Source organism: Euphorbia lathyris, chromosome 1 (genome assembly GCF_963576675.1).
Source record: "Euphorbia lathyris chromosome 1, ddEupLath1.1, whole genome shotgun sequence".
NCBI classification, from domain to species: domain Eukaryota; kingdom Viridiplantae; phylum Streptophyta; class Magnoliopsida; order Malpighiales; family Euphorbiaceae; genus Euphorbia; species Euphorbia lathyris.
In genome coordinates, this window is record NC_088910.1 from 128,992,167 (window position 1) to 129,016,355 (window position 24,189).

At 39.4% G+C, this 24,189-nt stretch overlaps 2 protein-coding genes across 4 annotated transcripts in view; both read left to right on the forward strand.

Annotated features, from left to right (window-relative positions):
• LOC136210982 (uncharacterized) overlaps positions 1–12,132 on the forward strand; it is a 53,482-nt gene extending 41,350 nt beyond the window's left edge. Inside the window, exon 2 of the mRNA XM_066002466.1 lies at positions 11,930–12,132. Within this exon, the coding sequence (XP_065858538.1) occupies positions 11,930–12,073 (144 nt within the window). The 3' untranslated portion in view covers positions 12,074–12,132. The remainder of the gene's footprint in view (positions 1–11,929) is intronic.
• On the forward strand, positions 5,993–22,518 carry LOC136210983 (CBL-interacting serine/threonine-protein kinase 1-like). 3 transcript variants are annotated; one of them, XM_066002469.1, is made up of 10 exons: positions 6,001–6,229; positions 6,358–6,435; positions 6,807–6,869; positions 7,198–7,305; positions 7,393–7,473; positions 7,571–7,704; positions 7,803–8,157; positions 8,231–8,473; positions 8,783–8,925; positions 22,495–22,518. In XM_066002469.1, the coding sequence occupies exons 1-7, from the start codon at positions 6,170–6,172 to the stop codon at positions 7,915–7,917; spliced, it is 639 nt and encodes a 212-aa protein (XP_065858541.1). In that variant the 5' UTR covers positions 6,001–6,169; the 3' UTR covers positions 7,918–8,157; positions 8,231–8,473; positions 8,783–8,925; positions 22,495–22,518. The 3 variants fall into 3 exon arrangements, with proteins under 3 accessions (XP_065858542.1, XP_065858541.1, XP_065858540.1); XM_066002468.1 differs by lacking the exon at positions 22,495–22,518 and adding an exon at positions 9,175–9,523; XM_066002470.1 differs by lacking the exons at positions 7,571–7,704; positions 22,495–22,518 and adding an exon at positions 9,175–9,523 and having other exon boundaries at positions 5,993–6,229.
• Positions 22,519–24,189: the final 1,671 nt, after the last annotated feature.

Genomic DNA, 24,189 nt, shown 5'->3' on the forward strand with positions numbered 1-24,189 from the left:
TGAAAAACCATATATTCATTATATAATATAAATTCACTTATTTCGATCCCCCAATAGTTTAGTTTGACTCAATCTTATTTGGGTTGTAGATTTCAATGAGTATGATAGAAAATTTTGGAGTAATTTAGTTGGATATGTTGATTGAATAGGAAATTTGACGGTGTTCAGATGGATTGGGAAAATTGATAACTAAGATTTGGATCTGGCTATTATTTGGAGTTCGAGGTGATTGGTAATTATGGTTCATGACACTAATTGTTTGATTTTGAAATCTCTGGCATGAAATCTGTTTGTAAAAGTATTTCGTTTAAAACATCTTTCTGTATTTCGTTTAAAACATTTTTCTGTCCTTTAGTGATTAATATCAAAACGTTTGATAAATATAACTCGATCCGATTTTTAAAATTATCTCCTATTTTCGTTATTTTAAAACAGTTCTGGTGAACTTTTCTAAAAATATTATTTGTTCAAAATAGTGCTTAGTTAGATGATAAAACACTTTCTTGACCTTAAATTTATTTGTCAAATATTCTCTGCATTAGAGCATAGGCTTCTGGGAACAGGCCCTTAGTACATTAGTTTGTTTGATGTCATTACCTTATTTGAAAGTAAAAATTCTTTGAGATTATACTTAATTCTGTTCATCGATTGATTTATCTGTTACCGTTGGTATTGAAAATATGAAATTTTATTTGAATTCTGCCGTCTGGATATTTAAGTTATTTGAAAAACATTATGAGATATAAAATATACACTTTGAAACCGGTACATGTGCTCAGTATTTGTTTTCATGTCTCACTGACCTTCATATTAGGCTTGCATTATTTGTTATTGTTTTATTTGTGTACATGTTTGTCTTTGTGTCAGTTGTATTAGAATCATGCATAGGGTCGGTGAAGACATTCTGGGCCTGTTTGGTTCAGCTGTTAGCTAATAGCTGTTGCGGTTGCTGTTAGCTGTTTGTAGTTGCAGTAAGCTGTTAGCTGTTTGTTATTAGCTGTTTAATTACTAGTGTTTGGTAAAATTATACTAAACTGTTGCTGTTCGGATTTAAAATGTCTAAAATGGACATGTTTTAAATTAATCAACGATGAAATTATAAAAAGAAAAATGTGAAAAAATGCCTATAACGTTTACAACTAGGAATAATTTTCTTAATGTCTAAAATGGTGCAATTTTACCCATAACGCTGGTAGCTAAGAGCAATTTTACCCATAACATTGGCAAGTTGGGTCGATTTCAGATATTTTATTTCTTATTATACACCAATTGCACATACCAATGGTTTTAAAAAAGAGATTTCATATTTTTTTGTGATTTAATAATAAAATTGAAAATTAATATTTATAAATTCGATGAAATATTGGAATTTTTTTTGTCAAACTCGTACAAAAAAAACAATATATTTTTTTATTTTCTTAAAAAAAATCACGTCTAATCATATATTTGTGATCTGTTACTAACGATGATAAAATCGTGCACATTTGAAGTGTAGAAGACAATATTCATGACCAAGAAAATAGTTGGATAAATTATTTCTCAAATTTACCCAACTTGTCAATGTTATGGGTAAAATTGCTTTTGACTGCCAAAATTAGGGGTATAATTGCACCATTTTAGACGTTAAGGGTAAAATTGCTCATAGCTATAAATGTTGGAGGTATTTTTGTATATTATCCTATTATAAAATAAAAAATGTGTTACACAAATTAATAAAAATAATCTATATAAAAAATAAAAAATTTATTGAATGCAACAAAACCTTGTTTATGTTGTACAAATATAAATAATGTTAAAAAATAAATATATTTTATGAAAATAAGAAGGATAATTCGGTCAATAACAACTAACTACAAACAGCTGTTTATGAAAAGCTCCAAATATGAGCTTTTCGTGAAACGCTCCAAAACGCTACGGTTATATAAACCTAACCAAACACTATATTTCCTGCGGTTTGGAGTGAAACGCTAAACGCTCCTCCGAAAAGCTGAAACAAACACCCTCTCTGTATCTGAATCTGGTAGCGCTACCATCTGTTTCTGTTATCTGGCCTTTGGTGATATGGAATATCATCACTCTGATGTTACTGTACCGTGGTTTTGATAATTTCTGTGATTTATTATTATTATTCGATTTACTTGATTTTAGTAAATATCGCAATATTATTTGATTTCTCTACACCATCATGTTTGATAAATTCTGAAAACAAATTTGAAACTTATCTGCATATCTGCCTGTTCCCCATCTGTTGTGCTATGATTATCACTCACTGAGATTTTCGCTCGCATAGACGGAAATCTCATACCACGTTGATTTTATATTTTCAGATTAAGATCTCTATAGCTGCGCAGACATTTGGGTTCGATATTGAAGGAGGATATTGTTAGCTAGATATTATTATTGTACGTATTTGGAGACTTTTGGATATTTTGTGGTATATATTTTTGTACAGTTTAAGATGTTTAATCATGTTAGAAGGCTTTACTAGTTAGATAAGTATTGTTTTTGAAATTAAATTCGAGGCTAGCATATGTTAAGGTAATCTTAATTTATGCGCCGGTCATGGCCAGGTTCGGGTCGTGACAAATGTGGTATCAGAGCCAGGTTGTAGATTTTACGGGATACTTTTATGGATCAAGTTATCCTTTGGAACCAAGGCGTCTTATTCAAATTTTTGAGTTATAACAATTGTAGGTTTTTTGGTGCATATAATTTTGGAGTTAGTTAGATATAAGTTTGTTGTATATATTTTATAGGCCCTTGGTGGGAGTAAGGTTATTATGTTGAATTGATTTGAGCACCACTTTGGTAATGATGTGGTAATTGGTATATGGTTTTGGATAGGCGAATTGGAAGGGTGATTAGACTGTTCACTGTTTGAATTAGTATTGATAGTGGGAATTTAAGTTTGTTTGGTTATAGCTTTAAATTGGCATATTATATAATTTGAAAGTATAAATGGTTTGGAGAACTATACCAAAGTCTATTTGGAGTTTTTAGTGATTGATAGGTTCAAGTTATATAAAATTGAATCTTATAGATTTTATGAGCTGTTGTGAGTGTAGTCATTGTGGTACATTGATAGGGGCATTTTGTCCATATCTTTTAGCGTGGTTTACGGTTTAATTTAGGACTAAATAAATAAGTTTAATTACGAAAATAAGAAGTTTTTAATAAAATAACGAAAGAAAAATAAATTCCGTACTTTCGGTTAATTTTCTTTATTTTTGATTGGATTTAGAAAATAAAACGTCAAGCTAACTCGGCTCTCGAGAATTGTATTTCAGGTACGAGTAAGGAGCAGAATCCCACCGACATACGCGGGGCGTATAAACCTCCACGCGGGGCGTGGGACACCAAGTCAGAAATAATTGTTCAATCCACAGGCACCATGTGGGACTAACCCACTGATACGCAGGGCGTATGAACCTCCACGCGGGGCGTGTGACATCTAGTCAGAGATGATAAGCTCAATCATGAAAGTCAGACTGCATGGTCTTCCAAGTCAACTGCTCCTACGCGGGGCATCCCACCTTACACACGGGGCGTATATGGAAATTCTTCAATCAAAAGATCCAGGGACTCATATACACGGGGCGTCCTCCAGGCTATGCGTGGCGTAGAAGACATAATTCATGCCATTAAACCTCAGGAGCTCAACCACGCGGGCCGTACCCCAGTCTACGCGGGGCGTGGTTGAGACAACAAGATCTGAATTTGGTCCACTTGCAGGAGATTTTTGACGGAATGGGTCAATACGCGGGGCGTCCCCTACCATACGTGTGGCGTGGCATGGGAAAAATGCAGAAATAATGTATCTCCATGCTTGTATCTTGTAAATTTACAATTCTACCCCTAGCTTGATGTGTATAAATAAGAGTGATTAGCACTCATTTAGATATTCAGATTTTACATAGCAAAACTCTATCACCTTGAGAGCTTGTTCGTTTATTCCGGCATTCCGTCAAAGTTCCGTTCCATCTTCGTTCACCAAGCTCAAGAGTTCCACCTCCAAGTCCTAAGAGACGGCTTTGAGTCCGGTTAGCTAGTTCCGAGGGCGGATTCTTCCCTTTTCACTTGCTAATTAGCTTGTACTCTTCCTATGTACTAGGCTTGGTTGTATTCCATATTTACATTTTCCATATTTATAATTTATGATTTACAATTTCTACTTCTTTATATGTGTTGATGCGTGCTACTTGTTTTGATATTCGTAATTGATTATTGTGTAGGGGAACGCAATTTCCGACGCCATTCGGTCTATCTTTAGGGATTCATATAGGTGTTGCCTTACCGAAAGTGACGCACCGGAAACCGTAGGAATTAACAAGCCACGGGACTTATGGGCCCTAATTTCTGATCCCCAGTATTAGACATGCCTTGACTAGGAACCACGTAGTCTAAGTACTTCACGGGTCGGTCCAACTACACGTAGTCGTCATTGCAAGAGTAAATCATTAACCGTATATATTTAGAATCATTGTTTACCATACTTATAACTTATCACTACCCATATCACTTCGTAGAGTTTTCGTTATATAAATCTGTCTCATCCATAGATAGGAGTAGTTTGTAGTTGGTTCCCATATCAACCCCAAAGTATTCGCCGCTTAGATAACGTATAAAATCGAGTCGTTTAATACTTGTAGTTATAAATCCCGTGGATTCGATACCCGGTCTTAACCGGAATATTACTTGATACGACGGGGTACACTTTCCCCTAAGTAGTAGCGTCTAGTAGAGATAGAGCATTTAGGAAGATCACATCCATAGTCATAACGTCCTCATCATAATATATATTTGTAAGCTCTACCTAGGCGCCACGCCCATCAAGTTTTTGGCGCCGTTGCCGGGGATTTGTAGTTTCTTGCAATATTAGACAAAAACGTTTTATTGTTAGTCTAAGCATTATATTTGTATAAATTGTTTATATACACTTCTTACTAACAATATTCTTTCTTTTTTATAATTTCTCTATTTATTTATTTTATGCACACCCGATCTCGGAGTGATACTCTCGTTCCTATTGATCTTGAAATTGAACGTACTCTTTGTAGGATTCGGAGAGAGAAAATGGCCAACATCAACAATGAAGCTAACCAACCCGAGGCCAACCAAAGGCCGCCCATTCAACCCGTGAACAACATCCGGAACGGAGGGGGCAATGACATGCGATCGATGATGGAGATTCTTGCTCCGCATCGCCCTCAAAATCTCAACGGAATCGTCGCTCCCACCATTCCGGCCAACACATATGAAATAAAGACTAGCATGATTCAGCTGATCCAACAACTTGGTCACACTAGTACAGAAATGCTCACTTGTATCGCACCTTTTGTGTCGCGCTTGAAGACAAAGCGACATAACAGAGTAACTAGTGTCGCGCGTTCTGTAAACGCGACACAACTAAGTATTTTGTGTCATCACTTGTGTCATGCTTTAAGAGGATGCGTCACAAACAAGTTATTTCTTGTATCGCTTGTCTTACAGTGTGACACAAAAGCAACCTTGTGACGCGTCTTTAACAAAGCGACACAAGAAGTGTGTTATTTTTGTGTCGCTCCTTTTTAAAAGTGCGACACAATTAATACAAACTACTATTTGAATATAATTATTTTTTCTTCATATTTCTTAAAATATTAAAGAATTAAAAAAATGATAAAAATCAAATAGCATGTACATACATATAAACTTAAAAACTTATCACATATACATTAATTAAAAATAAAAAATAATTTAATTAACTGTAATAATATATTAAAAAATAATGCTATAACTATTATTAATTAGTATAAAACTATTAATTAATAATTAGTATAATACTAATATTAATCATAATTTTTTAAATATAAAAAAAATAAATTTAAAAAAATATTGATAGATTAAAAAATTGTTACAAATTTATACAATTTATTAAAATCACATGAAATTAAAAAAATATGTAAACCATAAAACATATTTTTTCTGTCTAAAAAAATTTAATAAACAAAAAGAAAAGGTTTTATTTTTAGTGCAGCCACCTCAAAGCCAGAAGAAACATTAAACCCTAAAAATCGGACCCAAAAATCACGATTTCTTTCTCTGTTTCTTCTTCCCCATCGACTGCCGCCACCTCCTTTCTTCCCTATACGGCCGGCCGCCTGAGATTTCTTCCGCCGTGGCAAGGCTTATGCCACCTCAAAGCCTCCGATCGGACAACTTCAACGCCTCCTACTCCATAGCTTCACAGGTTTGTGGAAATTTCTCTTCTGTTAATGAGTTTTGTTCTTGTTTATGGTTTCTGTTAATGGTTTATGTTCTTTTACCTGTAAAAAATTCCAATACATTTAACTCTTGAATTGGATTTTGACCGTGCAGCTTGCAACTGGAACTGGTATTGCTCCTTTCCGGTCATTTTTGTGGAAAATGTTCTTTGAGAAGCATGAGGACTATCAGGTACAATAACATCTCCTTGGTCTTTTCTGAATTGAGAATCTCACTGAAATCAAATGTAGTAAACAACATCCCATGCCTGATTTTACAACCAATAAGTCAATAATCTAGGTCTTACTTATGTAACAACCATTGAAATAACACAATCCACCGGCGGAAATCAACATCCCCAATCAATCCCTTTGCATTAAATGATTACTTAGTAGTTATGGTCCAGGTCTCAAGTACAATACAAGCCTTTCGAACGGTGAAAACCTTTGTTGGGATTGCTTTTTAGCCCTATCCATTCGTCATTCCCTGCTTGAATCTGGATTCAAATAGGTAGCAAAAACCAAAAGAAGTAACTAACTCCAATTTTATTTTGTGCTGTTCAGTTCAATGGTCTGGCGTGGCTCTTCTTGGGTGTCCCAACAAGTAGCTCATTGCTCTACAAGGAGGTGAGGCAAATGAATTTATCAAACTAACTGATGCACTGAATCAAAACGAAAATGGTCATAATACTGAAATTTCTGGACACGAATTCGAAAAAATGAAGGAGAAATCCCCGGATAAGTTTAGGCTCGACTTTGCAGTGAGCAGAGAACAAACTAATGAAAAAGGAGAAAAGATGTACATCCAAACTCGTATGGCTCAATATGCAGAGGAGCTATGGGAATTGCTAAAGAAAGATAACACCTTACTCATCTTAGTCTTTACTTTAAAGTAGTAAAACTTTGTTCAAGCTGGTTATATTAGCTTTGACATTCTTTCACGTTTACCTTACAGGCATCCAAGGGGAAGCTTACAGAAGCTGAGGGTAGGAAGCTTTTTCAGCAGTTGATTGACGGTGTAAGTTATTGTCACAACAAAGGTGCTTTCCATAGGGATCTGAAGGTAATTTTCCTTACTTCTTGAAGCTCATTGTAAACATGAATGTTTGTCCTGTGTTCTGACAGATATATAATTACATTGAATTTACAGCTAGAGAATGTTCTTATTGATGCAAAAGGGAATATAAAGATATCTGATTTTGGACTCAGTGCCTTACCCCAGCATTTTAGGGTATGCTTCCTTACTAAACTAGGTGGTCGAAATGTTGTCGTTTCTCACGCCCGTGACAGATGATTGATTCTTTTGCTAAATTTGTCTGAATTATTAGGATGATGGTTTACTGTATACAACCTGTGTAAGTCCTAACTATGTTGCTCCTGAGATTCTCTTAAATAGAGGTTATGATGGTGCTACATCAGATATATGGTCATGTGGTGTTATTCTATATGTGATTCTCATCGGGTATCTCCCTTTCCATGACAGAAACCTCGCTGTACTATATCAAAGGGTATCGATCGATACTTTTTCTTCTATTGACATACTGTTTTGATCATTTCCAGATTCTTAAGGGAGACACTCAGATTCCAAAATGGCTATCAGCAGAGCAATCAGATTGTTGATGCTGTTGTTTATTATAATGGACCCTTCCTCTTCATGCACTACTTCTTCTGTTAATGGCTTCTACAATTTTCTCACTCGTAGGCTGGACGATCTCCATAGATCTTCCCTTTCTAACAATTTCATCATGTCTTTTCAGTTCCTTCAAAACCTTCTTTCATCTCTTCAATCTTTCCATTCCCAACTTACCCTTTTGGTTCAAAGACTTCTGGTTTCGAAAACTATTACTCCTCTGCTTCTAATTTAGCTTCCTCTCTCCATGGTTTCCACCATTTAACTCCACAACATTCTCGCCAGGTCAGTTGCATACTTTTTTACTCTACACTATCTCAATGGTTTAAGTCTTGATTAATAAAGTATTATTGTGCAGGTGATGAGGGCAGTAAGGGGTTGCCAAAGGGAAATTGTAGTGGTGGAAGAGGATAACAAAAGCTTAATGGAAACAGGAGTTAGCGCATTATCCTTACAAATGGATGAAAATATGGTGTCAATAGAACCAAAGCTGAATGCATACAATGGTTTTAGAGGTGTACTTTATGCAATCAGAAATGTTAACACTCAGTGCTCCTAATGATGTTATTTGGAGGGTTAATCTGATTTGGGGCGATAAGAGGTACAGAAGTTAAATCTTTACTCAATTAATGTTTGATGTTCAATTGCAGGGATACTCTTGCTTTTTCATTTTAATTTTGTTTTCGCTTCCATTTCCATTTTGTAATATGTGACCAATTTCTGTTTCCATTTCCTTGCGACTTTCTTCTTTTGTTGTTAAGATAGTCTCCTACGTATCTTGTTAAGTGACATTTTCTTGAGTTTTTAATGGAAAAATTTGTTACTAGAGTATGATCTGATGAGTATATGATGAATCTATATATGTTGTGATAAATTGCAGTGAATTCTCTGTCATTTTTTTTTGTTGCAGAGCATTTCAAGAGGATTTTGCGAGCAGATGTACGAATTGTATCAGCACTTGCTTCAACTCATTTGATGTCCAAATAGTCTGTTAAAAAGCAAATTTCTATGGATTTTTCACCTTTATGGCTCCGAGCCAAGTTCTCGAGATAGGTAACTAAAAAACGCATTATCATATCATAATCGTTTGTGTGATCTATATAGGCATAGGGGGGACTCATTAGAGTTTACAAACTAATAAGGATAGAAAGTATTATCCCTTTATGAGAAGATAATTACAATGAAACTAAGATAATTAAGGGACGATAATTACAATGAAACTAGGATAATTAAGAGAAGAGATGAGGATAAAGATAATATTGATCTTTATCTCTAATAGTCGTATGCTGATATTCTGTGTAGGTTTGATCTTTATTTTGCGGACTGCTGTTATTAAAGCTATTGATAGGAAATGTAGAAAGTTTGCAGGTCTCATCATAGATCTCTTGTTGCATGGTAAACTGTTGGTAAAAACAAAAGAGAGGGCGAGTTGGATACAAGTATAAAATGGGAGATCCTATTTTGTGGTTGAGACTTGTGATGTTATCTTTTTGTCTATGTAACAGACATTTTCATTGTGGTCTTCTTTTATGTCCAATTCTAATCACTGGCTTGAGTTTTGCATCTATGTTAGTGAGCTCCAGCTTTCCGATGAATGCTAACACTTGAATGTACTTGTTCATCCCATGTTATAAAATTATTCTTTTTTTTTTTGTAGATAAAGAAATTATACTAACTGACAAACTAAATATGGTTCTGGAATATCTTGTTCTATATATGTTTGCCAATCTAGTTTTATGTTGGTGGCTTCACCTTTTGTTTCAATTTAAAATGAACATGTGATGCGGATTCCGGAGAATCCTCACTGAGGGATAAGTGTACCCCGTCGTTATCAAGTAATAAATTTCTAGTTTAAGTCCAGGTTATCGTCCACAGGATTTATTTCAGCAAGTATCAAGCTACTTGGTCTTGGATGTTATCTAGGCTTAGGGGGTTTTGAGTTTGGTTTGTTTAATTAATCTACTCCTAAGTTGAATTATACTAATCCTAGCTAAGTTATCTAATTCTAACTAAATTATCTAAGTTATTCTACGCCTAACTAAGTTACTCTACCCCTAATTGATCTTTCATTAATGAAACTATTTGAAGGAACATGATATGAACGATAATAATAAAGATAGATTATCAAGTCTATTGAATAAAAACCTAATCTGAGTCACTTGTATTCAAAGCGATTAACCCTACTTACCCTCCTGAGGTTCCTAGCGCGTGATTCCCTAAGGCCGAAACTAGGTCTAAGGCTCAGTAAATTGGCGCTTAATCAACTAAGAGGTCGTCAATCTCCTAGGCTCTGACTAGGACAGATTCAGCTCGCAATATGTGCCTACTAGATTTTGGGGCTTTTGAATGAGTTAAACCAATTGAATAAAGCGTAAGACAGAGATTAGACAAATAATCATAGAACAAAATAAGAGCTAAATTATTATTAAAGGCGAAGATAATTGTCACAAGATACAATAAGTCAAGTTCGGCAACTGTATCAAAGAGTACAAACATGGAAAGATAAAAGGAGATACAAAAATCCCTTTCAGGGAACCTGTTTACTTTGCAGCCGGCGACTTAATCTTAAGGACGGACCTTGGTAATTCCTCAGGAGAAAGCTTTGAAGGAGCTTCAATGGAGGTTGAGGAAGATGGAGAAGATGGAGAGGAATTACAAGGGGAAAGCTAAAATAATTTACAAAAACGAAAGATTTCTAATTACAATTGAAAAATCCTATTTATAGACGCGTCTCGGGCCTCGTTTTGACCTATTTTCGTGTCCTTGTTGGTGTAGGAAGACGTGGGGCCGAACGTGGCTTCGTGGGGGCGGAATTGGTCTTTTTGACCAATTCCCGCAGGGCTGCTCGCCGAGCAGGGAAGGCTGCTCGCGCCGAGCAGCCCCCTACTCGCCGAGCAGGCGCTGCTCGCCGAGCAGGCCTCTGGCGGCCTGCTCGGCGAGCAGAAATGGCCCGTGGGGCCCTGATCGCCCAGCGTTTTCGCCCGAAGCATGCTCGATCCAAGCTCGATGAGTTCCGTGACCTTTTTCGTCCGACTTCACACCTGCATACGCATAAAAACTCCGGAAAACATTAGTCCAAAAAGCCAAATTGATCCGTCAATCGCTTATTTTGAGCAAACGCTTCGTTTGGTGCGACTTTTGACGGACCAATTAGCTTCAAAAGATAACGGAATTCTAATACGCATGCTATTTCGGCCGTATTTGCCTAAATTGATTACAAAACGAGCCTAAACGGCGAAAAGTAAATAGAATGTTTTCAATTCCTAACTAACTCACACAAAAGCATTTAAATGCGAGAATTGCTCGCTTATTAACCGAATAACTCTAAAAACCGTCCTAAAACCGTACCCAAAGATAGGGTTTTTTGACCCCTATCAAACCTCATCGCACTTAAAACTTTACTTGTCCCCAAGTAAACTAAAAAACTAAACCCGCCATCACAAGCAAGCTAGAAAACTTCCCAGTTTGACTAGGTGCTTGACACAATTTCGAGCATCTGTAATTACATGCATCCGGAAATACAAAGTGGAGACACGATATCCAAAAGCTGCATTTCAATTATCATGGGTCATAGTTTTAAGCAAATGGACACATGTTCAATTATGGGAGAGTTGTTCAAGCCTCGGATTGCTCCCGGTATTTAGGATCTATTATCCAAACGGATGGAGAAGTAGATGGAGATGTTGCTCATAGGATTAAAGCTGGTTGGTCGAAGTGGAAGAGTGCTACGGGTTTCCTTTGTGATCCCGGCATGCCTAATAGATTGAAGGGAAAATTCTACCGGACGGCAATTAGACCAGCACTGTTATATGGTACGAAGTGTTGGGCAGTGAAACACTGCCACATCCATAAGATGTCGGTGGCGGAGATGCGTATGTTGAGATGGATGTGTGGTCATACGAGAAAGGACCGGGTGCGTAATGAAATAATTAGGACAAAAGTAGGGGTCACATCTATTGAGAATAAAATGAGAGAAAACCGACTAAGGTGGTTTGGCCATGTGAGACGTAGAGCGCTTGGTGCGCCGGTTAGGAGAACCGAAGAGTGGCAAAGGGAGGTAGTGGTGAGGGGTAGGGGAAGACCTAAGCAAACTTGGAGGAGGGTGATCGAGAGTGATATGAGTTTACTGGGAATTGAGGAAAATATGGTAGTGGATAGGACGGATTGGAGGGAGCGAATCTGTGTCGCTGACACGACTTGACTTTCACGGTTTTATATGATGGTTCATGTTAGCCGACCCCGAATCATTTCGGGACTAAGGCTTTGTTGTTGTGGACACATGTTCAATTAAACGAGTTTAAGGGGATTGCTAAGTAAGACACCTCACCATAGGTAGTTCACTCATTCACACAATTTTCGGTGGCTAAGGTGTTTACTCTCGGCTTATGTTCTTGCTTAGGATTACGTTGATTTTGCACGTTCATCCGAGTTCCTCTACTATGCTATATGACTCCGATGATATCAAAAACAGCCTCTAATTGGGGTTGTAATGTGGTTAGGGGGTTAAAGGTACAACAAGGGTTAAAAGTTCTAACGCTACAAAAACAAAGTTAAAATGGCTTTAGCAAATACGAAGTGACTGAGCTTTTTATTCATCCTTTATTATTTTCTTTTTGGAATGTTTTCTTGAGACGTTTTTTATTTATTTTTAAGAACTGGGGAATGAAGTTCTTCCCTCTTGTTCGTCTCTTTTTTTTTTTCTTTTTTTTTTTTTCTATTTTCCCTTTGTTTTTTTCTTTTTGGGATAGTGATGCTCATTCACTTCTTAGCCTTTTGGCTTGCTACTGTAACACCATAAACAAAGATAAAGCGCTAGAAGAAAACAAGGCTCAATTCGAGCTTGCAAAAACAAAGGTTAAGTAGCGAACCAAGTTGTGGTTCGCAAAAACGGGTTAGAACGAAAGAAAGACCTACAACTACAAAAATGTCGGCTCAAAGGGGCTTCCTAGAGTGGATGAAAAAGAAAAAATAAGGTAAAGAAAATGATTAATTCTAATGAGGCTGATTCATCGTTTATCATCTCAAATCATTGCATGCAAGTTCAACACAGTATTATGTGCAAAATCTGTAATCTTCCACAAGTCAAAGCATTCACACAAAAATGTCAAGAAAAAGAGATTTTTGATGTCCGCTCTTAGGCTCAAATTCAGCTCACAATTCTTTGGGTTTCAATTTTGTGTTTACTAGTTTTCCCCAAACTCAAGTTTAATATCACATACCTTCAATTCTTAAGTTATCTACCTAAGTAATGATTTTAGCATTTCTTCAAAAGTAGGGTCTAAATGCAAACTATAGCTCATGCTTTTACAGATACAAGAGTTGTGTCCTACGCCTAAACTAGTTGTCATGCAATTTTAGATTCGGTTCTCAGCCCTCAAAGACAAATAACGAAGTTTAGATTCGAAGGAGGTTCACGGTTTTAGGTCCTAAACATGCAAAAACATAAACAAAACCTAAAAAAACGCTAAACTAAACTAGACACGACGCAACAAAAATTTAAAATTTATACAATTTTTGTAAGTTTGTCTACCCCTCCTCCTCACACTTAAAATATGCAATAAGTTCCAACATTGCATCTAAAACCATCAAGCGCATGTGCAAAAAAAGTTAGGGTGGAGAAGACAACTTACTAATCAAAGTTAAAAACAGAAATCTATAATTGAAAAAAAAAAAACAAACCTAGAAAAAGTTTAATCAAAACTTGGGTTGCCTCCCAAGAAGCGCTACTTTATAGTCGGTTAGCTCGACATGGAGTTCCTTCCTAGGTGTAAGCTTCTACTCGCATTAGGAACTCGAACTCCTTGAGAAATAACCCGTACCTACAAAACGGATTAAGAGCCTCTAATAAGTTTAATGAAAGCAGGAGGTCGAATTTAAACATATTATGAAAAAGTTTGGTTTGCTCCCTTTTGGATTCTCTTAGTAGGTCGAAGAGAATGAAAACTTCTGAGCATGAAGCAAACCTAAACTTTTCTAATTTTTGAGGAAAAGGTAGTTTTTTTAATTAAAGACGAGGAAAGGAAAGGCGGAAGACGGAAATCCCAACTATGTTGGCACCCCCGAACGAACCACCCAACCAGACCCGATATTATTAATGAGAAGCAAAAATTACAATGATTTAACAAAACTTGTAGGCCAAACGGCCAATAGCATTATCATTAATTAAAGCTAAACAAAAAGCCGGAGCAGAATCCCACCAAACCATCTCATCACAAGTTCGACCAAAATTAGCAATCTTATATGCGACTTGGTTTCCTTCCCGAAATACGTGAGAGGCGACCAAACTCATTGTTTCTAGAGCCCGTAAACAATTGTCCCAATCCTGATGAAGCTGCCAAGGAATGTTGCCTGTTCTGTTCCGAAGAAAGTGAACTACAGAAGTTGAGTCGCTCTCCAGCCAAAGTTTATTCCAGTTCCTGCTGCGGGCTTGTGTAATAGCAGTCATGGCTGCTTTTAACTCGGCAATGTGCGCAAACTGAGTTTTAAACGATAAAGCAAACGAACCAACCGCATGACCCGTATCAGTGCGGAAAACACCTCCGCAGCCAGCCACCTCTGAACCCGCCAAGAAAGATCCATCTGTGTTCACCTTCCACCACCCTTTAGGCGGTCTCTGCCAGCGCACTGGGATGATACGCGACACTGCACCTAATCGCGGCTTCAAGGCAAGGGAAGATAGAACTTGAAGTTCAACCTGTGAATTCCAAACTGTCCCTTTCCCCAGAAAATCAGAACCTCTAATACAGGCCCATAGTAACCGAAGTGATTGATGTATATTCGGAGGCTCCTCTTCAAAGATACACCCATTTCTAGCTCTCCAAAGAACCCATAATCCATGAACTATTGCGCTGTGCCAAAGGAATTGTATCTGTGTGCTAAAGCGGGCCGTCAGGGTTTGAGCAAGAAAATCATGAACGGATTGTTCTGTGTTCAATCTACGGCCAAACAAGCCCTCAACACCTCTCCATATTTGCCTAGCAAACTCGCAGGTAAGCAGCAGATGATCAAGACTTTCCTCGTGGGACTTGCAAAGGCAGCACATGGAAGCCATGGAGATACCGCAGGACTGCAGCAGCTTCTGAGTCGGCAGTCTGCCCTAGGACGCTCTCTAGGCTATCATTGAGTGCGAGGGGGGAATATAAGCTTTCCAGATTCGATTTGCGAAATGCCTGGTAGGTGATGGTGAAAGCCATTTATAGAACAGGGAAACCGTGAAGAAACCATTCGTAGCAGGCTTCCAAAAGCACAAGTCCGTGGTCCGACCACCTGGGGAAACCGCGAGAACAGCAGCTCTAATATCAGGCGATAAATCTGGGATTTCCCAAACTCCGTTAATTCTGTACTCATTAATCCTTTCCAAACGCCTATCTCGCACCGCCCGATCCAAGTTAAGCCTATCTGCTAACGTTGGTCTGATCCACTCCGAATTCCAAAAGCTGAGCGTGGAATTCTCTCCTATCAGCCAGAAGCTATGATCCCGAAGCGTCTGATAGGAGGTTTTAATAGAAATCCAAACCGAGGACAGAGATATACATCTCCTTGCCAACCCCGCTGTGTTGAGGAAGCGAGATCTTAGAAGAGAGAAGCAAAGACTTGTATCAGCTATGACTCCCCAGGCAATTTTCCCAGATAAGGCTGTATTCCAACGCGCCAAATTTTTTATTCCCAAACCGCCTTGAACCATCGGCATTGTGCAAACCCGCCAAGCCACGGGAACCAACTTTTGCTTAGCGACCGAACCAGTCCAGACAAAGTTTCTCATACTGCTAACGAGCTTCTTCAAAAGACTCCGGGGCCACTTATAAATGATGAACGAATGTGTCAGTGAGCTCATAACCACCGCCTTCACTAAAGTTAGTCGTCCTGCCGTAGAGAGGGCTGTGCCTTTCCATCTAGAAAAAGCCGAGATGGTTTTGTCTGCAATATTCCTTAAATGATCTGGTTTAGGAGCCCCCGAGAAAAGAGGGATACCCAAGTAGATGAAAGGAATCTTGCCAAGTTTAATCCCTGTAATATCAGCCATTCGACTAGCTCGTCGAGATGTTATTGGGGTCCCAAAGAAAAGGTCAGACTTTGCCCAATTCACCTACTGCCCTGCAATGATACCATAGCTCGCAAACATGGAAGCAATAACTCTAACATTCCTCAGTGAGGCTCTGCAAAACAAGAGAATGTCATCAGCGTATAACAGATGCGTAGGCAACCTCTGAGAATTGGAATAACGCACAGGATCCAAATCCCCTCTTTCCACCAGCCTGCAAATATATCTGCTAAGATAATCCTCCGTAATTGCAAATAATATAGGTGAGAGCGGATCTCCCTGTCGGACCCCACGGGAGCAAGCGAAGTAGCCCGAGACCCCCAAAGGCGTCATGATTGATAATCTAGCAGATGACAGTATTGTGAGAATCCAGTCTCTAAACTTTAGTGAAAAGCCAAAAGCGTCTAAGACCTCAAGCAAGAAATTCCAGTCAAGTGTATCAAAAGCCTTTTTTATATCAATTTTCATGCTCATGTTTCCTCCAAAACATCGTTTTTGCAGACAATTGACGCCTTCCGAGGCAATAGCGATGCATTGATGAATGCTACGGCCTTTGATGAATCCGAATTGATTATCTGTTATTATCTGGCCAGCCACCTGCGTTAGCCTATCAGCTAGAATTTTAGTTATCAGCTTAAAACTGAAATTGCTCATAGCAATTGGCCTATATTGATCAATGCTTATCGCACCCTCTACCTTTGGAATAAGAGCCATTATGCTTGAGTTCAGGCCTGGAGTAACTATCCCATTTCGGAAGAACCAATGCACCATATCGCACACGTCTGCCCCTACAATGCTCCAATAACTCTGAAAAAAATACCAGTGAAACCGTCAGGACCTGGCGCGCTGGTTGCCGACATGCCCATTACAGTGGCCTGAATCTCTTCATCAGACGGATCCCTGACCAGTTCCGAGTTCATATCTTGCGATACACAATTAGGCACTATCTCCCTTACCTCAGACAAATCCACAATACCAGGACTGGGATTCCTGAAGAGCTCGGCAAAATGTGACGTTGTATGATCCGATATGGCAGTCGGATCTGTTTCAATTAGCCCATTTATACGCAGCGCTTGTATTCCGGCCGACGACTTACGCTGCGCCGCTACTCTGTGAAAAAAACGGCTATTCCTGTCCCCGAGCTCTAGCCAGTTAACTCTGCTTTTTTCTTTCAGATATGTTTCCTTCTGCAATATATTGAGGTCAAGCGAGGCATGGGCCTGTAATTGTCTTTCGTGTCTCTCCGGGGAGATACCATTAGCACTAATGTTGGCTTGAATTTGTGCTAAGACATGCTCACTGTCACTGATATTTTTGTCTAAGTTCCCAAAGACTTCTTTGTTCCACCCACGCAGAACTGTCCGGAGCCCACGGAGCTTATGAATCAGAAGATGCATCGGCCTAATGCCGGGATGCGGACTATTCCAGTATTCCTGAATAATTTCCTTCAGATTCGGATGCGAAACCCACATGGACTGAAATCTGAATCTTGAAGGGCGGCTGATGCCACTCGAGAATCTAAAGAGTAACGGATTGTGATCAGAATGATGCCTGTTGAGAACAGGGCAACTATTTGACCACTTATCTGCAAAATCTCCCGAAACCAGAACTCTGTCAATTCGGCAGTCAACCCTTGCCGAGCCTTGTCTGCCATTCGACCAGGTGTAAAAGGATCCAATGGTGTGGACTTCCCTCCATTCCCCTTGGTCAATGAACTCTCTGAGATCCCTACAGGGGCGCGCTGCGGGGGCTCTCCCAGTCTTCTCATGAGCGCCAAGAACTGCATTAAAGTCTCCAATTAGCATCCACAGGCCTGGATGCTCAATTCGGAGATTCTGAATCCGCTCAAATAAGAGTCGGCGTCTATCAACCCAATTACTGCCATAGACGAAACACAAGTAATGCTCAACGCCCTGCAATACGTACCGTAAGAGAATGCATTGGTCATGCGTTACCACAGTTGCAACTTGATGGGTGACACAATCAGACTTGAGGACCCACATCCTCTCTCTTTCCGTTGAGTTACAAGCTACAAAGGATAAACCTATATTATTCCAAAACCTGTGATCACTGTCAGCAAAATTCCCCATCGGTTCCACTAAACAGACAATATCTGGCTTGTGTACTGAGTATAAATTCCTGAAGTAGCGTTTGGTATCCGTGTTAAGGATACCTCTGCAGTTCCAAAATAAAACGTTCATTTAAAACGTTTTGGGGGTCTTCCTGCTCGTTTGATGCGAGTTCTTTGCTCCAGGGGTATGCTGTCCTTTTTAACCACAATTTCCTTCCATCTTTCCTGTTCCATTTCATCCGCCCAACTTTTTGAAGAACAAGGAGATACCGTTTCAGCTTGTCGCAGAGGTGGGCTTAGTATCCCTTCAACGACTGGCTCACCCACAAGACCATGTAACTCTTTCTCATTTGGAATTCCTGTATTCAATATTCCCGGGGATGAATGTACTGTTATATCAGCAAATGGATCTTCCATGTTTCCTGCCAAAATTGCCGTTAGATCCCCCGTTTGTGGAGCAGACCCTAGCAATGCATCTTTAATGTTCGAATTACCCGGAGAAGACGGTCGTTCCTCAACATCTGTATGAAACTCTTCCCCCTCATCCGAGGATTCCTCTGATTCCGACTGATTTTCTGCCTGTGGAGTGCGCAGATCATATATCAGATTATTTGTGATTTTTGTTACAGGGACAATAGCATTTGTTGAACTTTGAGTTTTCTTCCCTCCAAAACCCATTGTATGATCTACGTTCTTTACCTTATTTGGAACCGGTTTCAAGTTCCTTTTGCATTCATAGGCCATGTGTCCAATATTGGAACAAACCTTACAAAAACTTGGCAATTTCTTATAAACCACTTCAATCCAGAATTTCTTACCCTCCCTCTCAATTCCTAACTTACAAGGAAGCTCTTCAGCTAGATCAATATCAATCAACATCCTAGCAAAGTGTCCGAATTCCCCCTCTAAGGTGGCTTTGTCCAATCTAATCAAACCGCCCAGCCCCTTGGCTATATCAGATAATATTTGCCTGTCCCAGTATTCCCAAGGCAGAGCATAAAGTCGGACCCATACCTGAGCATGTGTTGATTTCTCCGCCATTGGATCAAAGTCGGCCTTCCAGGGTTGTAGCCGAAAAGTTCCTGGCTTTAGATTCAATATTCCTTTGCTGAGAACCTGATCCTTGGATTCCCTTGATTGAAGAAAGACATGATAAAACCCCCTTCCAACTGATATGAGCTTCCATGAATCCTTTAACCCCCATTCCGATGATAGAATCGTTTTCAATTCAGAAACCTTCCTTGGTGAGTCACCCTTGGATAAAATTAACCTGCCGATTAATGAATGTTCGCATAGCGCAATTCTTCTGTCATACGCTGCTTGTGATATTTTGACTGATCGAACCCCTCCGAACTCCGAAACTGTTGCTGAAGAAGAAGGTGTCACGGGAATATTGCGTTTCAGGATGGTGGTGTAACTAGGGTACGTCTGTGGCGCTGCTTTCGGAAGCGTAGGCGCCGCTTTTTGTGTCTGAGGCGCTCCAAAATGGAGCTTTAGATTGAAGAGAACTCTGATGTCAACGTGATCATCAAGATCTACCTGCGGCGAGCTCATCCTGGACGACGGCGACAAAGGGATCTCCGGCGGCTAGGGCATCTTCTATATAAGTGTTTTGATTTAATTGTACTAATCTGAGGAAAAGGTAGTTGAGATACACAAGTTTTGATTTGATCTTTTATCTCTATCACATGATTTAGAATTTCAGATTTTGAACCGGGGTTGCTTACCGCTTCCGGTTCCTCACTTACCTCGAGTGATGGATGTGATAGTGGACTTGGTTCTACCTTTTTGTCATTCCTCAAAGAGATGGCTTGAGTTGATTCCCTTTGTGGGATTTCTATGTTTTCCTTTATGCTTGGGAGGGCATCTCGGGAGTGCTCTTGCATCTCATGGTTTATTTGAGCCAATTGGTTGCTCAAGTCCTTGCAAACCTCCTCAGTGATTGTAAGTCGGGCTGATATTCCTTTCAAAAGGGACAGCACCTCATCTCGTGAGCTAGAGGGTTATGGAGGAACTTGGCTTGCTTGCTCGTAAGGGAACATTCCCAATTCGTTTTCCCTGTGCTCATTAACAAACCTATTTGGAGGCCTCAGCATGTTAGGGTTCCCGTAGGACAGATTTGAGTGTTGAGGTCTCCTCCAATCACTACTATAAAAGCTGTAAGAATTGGGGTTAGAATTATACCTTTGGTGATTACCCACAAAACTTACACTTTCATTGGTGTTGAGGCTCAGTTTCGCCATCAAGATATCCATTTTCTCATTTAAGTCGGCCATGGAGGGATTGGGAGCCTCATTCTCCAGGGCATGAATGTATTGTCTTGATGGGATAGTAAACTTTTGAGCTTGCCACTCGACTTTTTCTTGCCAATTCATTGATCAGAGAATGCTGAGAAAAAGTGAAGTTCTAGCACAAAAGTTGATAAGTAACAGTATACAGATATGAACAAGTATAGAAAAGTATAAAGAAATCATATATCAACAAGTATAAACGATATAAACAAAGATATTCACAATGAATGCCTAAACTAACAAGTCGACCTTTGGTTCGATATTGCAGAAGAAATAAATCCCCGGCAACGGCGCCAAAAACTTGATGCGGATTCCGGAGAATCCTCACTGAGGGATAAGTGTACCCCGTCGTTATCAAGTAATAAATTTCTAGTTTAAGTCCAGGTTATCGTCCACAGGATTTATTTCTGCAAGTATCAAGCTACTTGGTCTCGGATGTTATCTAGGCTTAGGGGGTTTTGAGTTTGGTTTGTTTAATTAATCTACTCCTAGGTTGAATTATACTAATCCTAGCTAAGTTATCTAATTCTAACTAAATTATCTAAGTTATTCTACGCCTAACTAAGTTACTCTACCCCTAATTGATCTTTCATTAATGAAACTATTCGAAGGAACATGGTATGAATGATAATAATAAAGATAGATTATCAAGTCTATTTAATAAAAACCTAATCTGAGTCACTTGTATTCAAGGCGATTAACCCTACTTACCCTCCTGAGGTTCCTAGCGCGTGATTCCCTAAGGCCGAAACTACGTCTAAGGCTCAGTAAATTGGCGCTTAATCAACTAAGAGGTCGTCAATCTCCTAGGCTCTGACTAGGTCAGATTCAGCTCGCAATATGTGCCTACTAGATTTTGGGGCTTTTGAATGAGTTAAACCAATTGAATAAAGCGTAAGACAGAGATTAGACAAATAATCATAGAACAAAACAAGAGCTAAATTATTATTAAAGGCGAAGATAATTGTCACAAGATACAATAAGTCAAGTTCGGCAACTGTATCAAAGAGTACAAACATGGAAAGATAAAAGGAGATACAAAAATCCCTTTCAGGGAACCTGTTTACTCTGCAGCCGGCGACTTAATCTTAAGGACGGACCTTGGTAATTCCTCGGGAGAAAGCTTTGAAGGAGCTTCAATGGAGGTTGAGGAAGATGGAGAAGATGGAGAGGAATTACAAGGGGAAAGCTAAAATAATTTACAAAAACGAAAAATTTCTAATTACAATTGAAAAATCCTATTTATAGACGCGTCTCGGGCCTCGTTTTGACCTATTTTTGTGTCCTTGTTGGTGTAGGAAGACGTGGGGCCGAACGTGGCTTCGTGGGGGCGGAATTGGTCTTTTTGACCAATTCCCGCAGGGCTGCTCGCCGAGCAGGGAAGGCTGCTCGCGCCGAGCAGCCCCCTGCTCGCCGAGCAGGCGCCTGGTGGCCTGCTCGGCAAGCAGGCTCCTGCTCTCGCCGAGCGTTTTCGCCAGAAGCGTGCTCGATCCAAGCTCGATGAGTTCCGCGACCTTTTTCGTCCGACTTCTCACCTGCATAAGCATAAAAACTCCGGAAAACATTAGTCCAAAAAGCCAAATTGATCCGTCAATCGCTTATTTTGAGCAAACGCTTCGTTTGGTGCGACTTTTGACGGACCAATTAGCTTCAAAAGATAACGGAATTCTAATACGCATGCTATTTCGGCCGTATTTGCCTAAATTGATTACAAAACGAGCCTAAACGGCGAAAAGTAAATAGAATGTTTTCAATTCCTAACTAACTCACACAAAAGCATTTAAATGCGAGAATTGCTCGCTTATTAACCGAATAACTCTAAAAACCGTCCTAAAACCGTATCCAAAGATAGGGGTTTTTGACCCCTATCAACATGTCCTGTAATTTATTTTCTTAATTAATCTTGTGTATGAGGGAATTTATGGAATTATTGGTGGCTCCACCTTTTGGTTCAATTTAAAATGAACATATCCTGTAATTTATTTTCTTAATTAATCTAGTGTGTGAGGGAAATTATGGAATTATTGTCAGCTTTGTTTATATGTTAACAATTGATATTAGTTACCTGATTTCTCCCTCATCTCATATTTTTATTTTAAATAAATTTGATCAGTGAACAGCAATCATTAAGGTTGAACCCTACTGAAGTATGTGAGGTTATTGTTGCAGTTAGCTCAAAGACATTGTCCAAGTTCTTATAATTTGACTGTATCATCTAGATTAAGCAACAACAGTGGAAAGCCCTCAGTGGATGTGGCTGTGAGCGTCCTCATCGAACTTGTGATTGACATGTAAGTTATGCTGCAACTCTAAGAATATGTCCAAAGTCGAGTTAGCAGAGAAGATGGCAGGATTTCAACACTGAGTATATGTTAGTTTTTTTGTGTTCGCAGTTCATTTCAGTAATATAGGGTAACTAATCTTGTTTACTGTTAATTACAGTACTATTAACTAATCTTTTTTATTTGACTATGTCCTTGAAAAAAAAGATCATTACATTGTGCACTGCTATTAATTTATTAGTTGGTTCAACATTCATTACAGTTTCCCTATTTCAATGAAAAACCTTTTGCCTACAATTACGTCGGATTACTGTGGTAATATTTATGCTTGATTATAGTTCAATATTAGAGCTCCATTCAATCCAATATATATATATATATATATTTTTTTAAATATCAATATTTTGCGTCGCGCGTGAGGAAGGAGCGATACAAAGTGTACCAGATTAATCAGGGAGCTTTTGTCGCACACCCTTGGAGCGCGTCATAAGAATTATCATATGTTGTGTCGCGCACTCTAGAAGCGCATCACAAGAGTTATCGCTCTATTGTATCACGCGCTTGATAAGTGCGACACAACAGATGAGTAGCTTGTGTCGCTCTCAAGAGCGATGCAAAGTTCTTGTGTCGCACCCCTGTTGTGTCGCATAAAAGTACGACACAACAACATGAAAAAGTGCGACACAAGTAAGAATTTCTGTACTAGTGTCAATTCGGAGGGGAACTCCATGAGAACCCTAACGAACATCTCGATAAATTTCTTATGTGTGCCGATACTTCTCGGCAAAACGGTGTTCCGGTTGAGGCTGTGCGACTAAAGTTGTTTCCTTTCTCTTTGACAAGACAAGCATTGGAGTGGTTGCACTCGTTGGAGGCGGGATCAATTACATCATGGGAGGATCTTGAAATGGAGTTCCTTTCCTACTACTTCCCGCCGTCCAAAACGGTTAAGTTGGGGAACGATATCACTTCCTTTCGGCAACTCGAGCACGAAGCCCTTCATGCGGCTTGGGCGAGATTTCGAAAATTGCTTCGAAGCTGCCCGTACCACGATATCCCCAAGCACGATCTTGTAAGTACTTTCTATCACGGATTAACGCCTACTAATCGTGCTACCGTGGATTCCGCAACAGGTGGGGACCTGTTTAGGAAATCGGCCAGCGAAGCGTATGAGCTCATCCACGAGCTCGCAAGGAAAAGCGTAAAGTGGCAAGAAGATCGGCTTGCCGGACCCCCGCGACATCAAACGTTCGTCGTGGAGAAAGAGGCTCCAAAAAGTTCCATGGCGGAAATGAATAAGAAACTAGACGCTTTGATAGCACAGTTGAGCCTCAACAAAGATGCACATGTCCTGATGTGCAATCATTGTGGTTGAGATCATGACGGACTTAATTGCCATATCGGTAGCCCTTCCACCGGTGACACCGAAAATGTAAGTTACATAGGAGGTAATCAAAGGTACAACCCTAACCCGAACTCATATTCACACCACCACAATAATAATGACAACGGGTGGAGACCTCGATACCAACACCCTAACTTGTCGTATGGCAATAATAATAATGTATTGAGGCCCCCACCCGACTTTCATCAAGAATATCGGGAAAATGGGCTAGGGAAATCACAAACCAT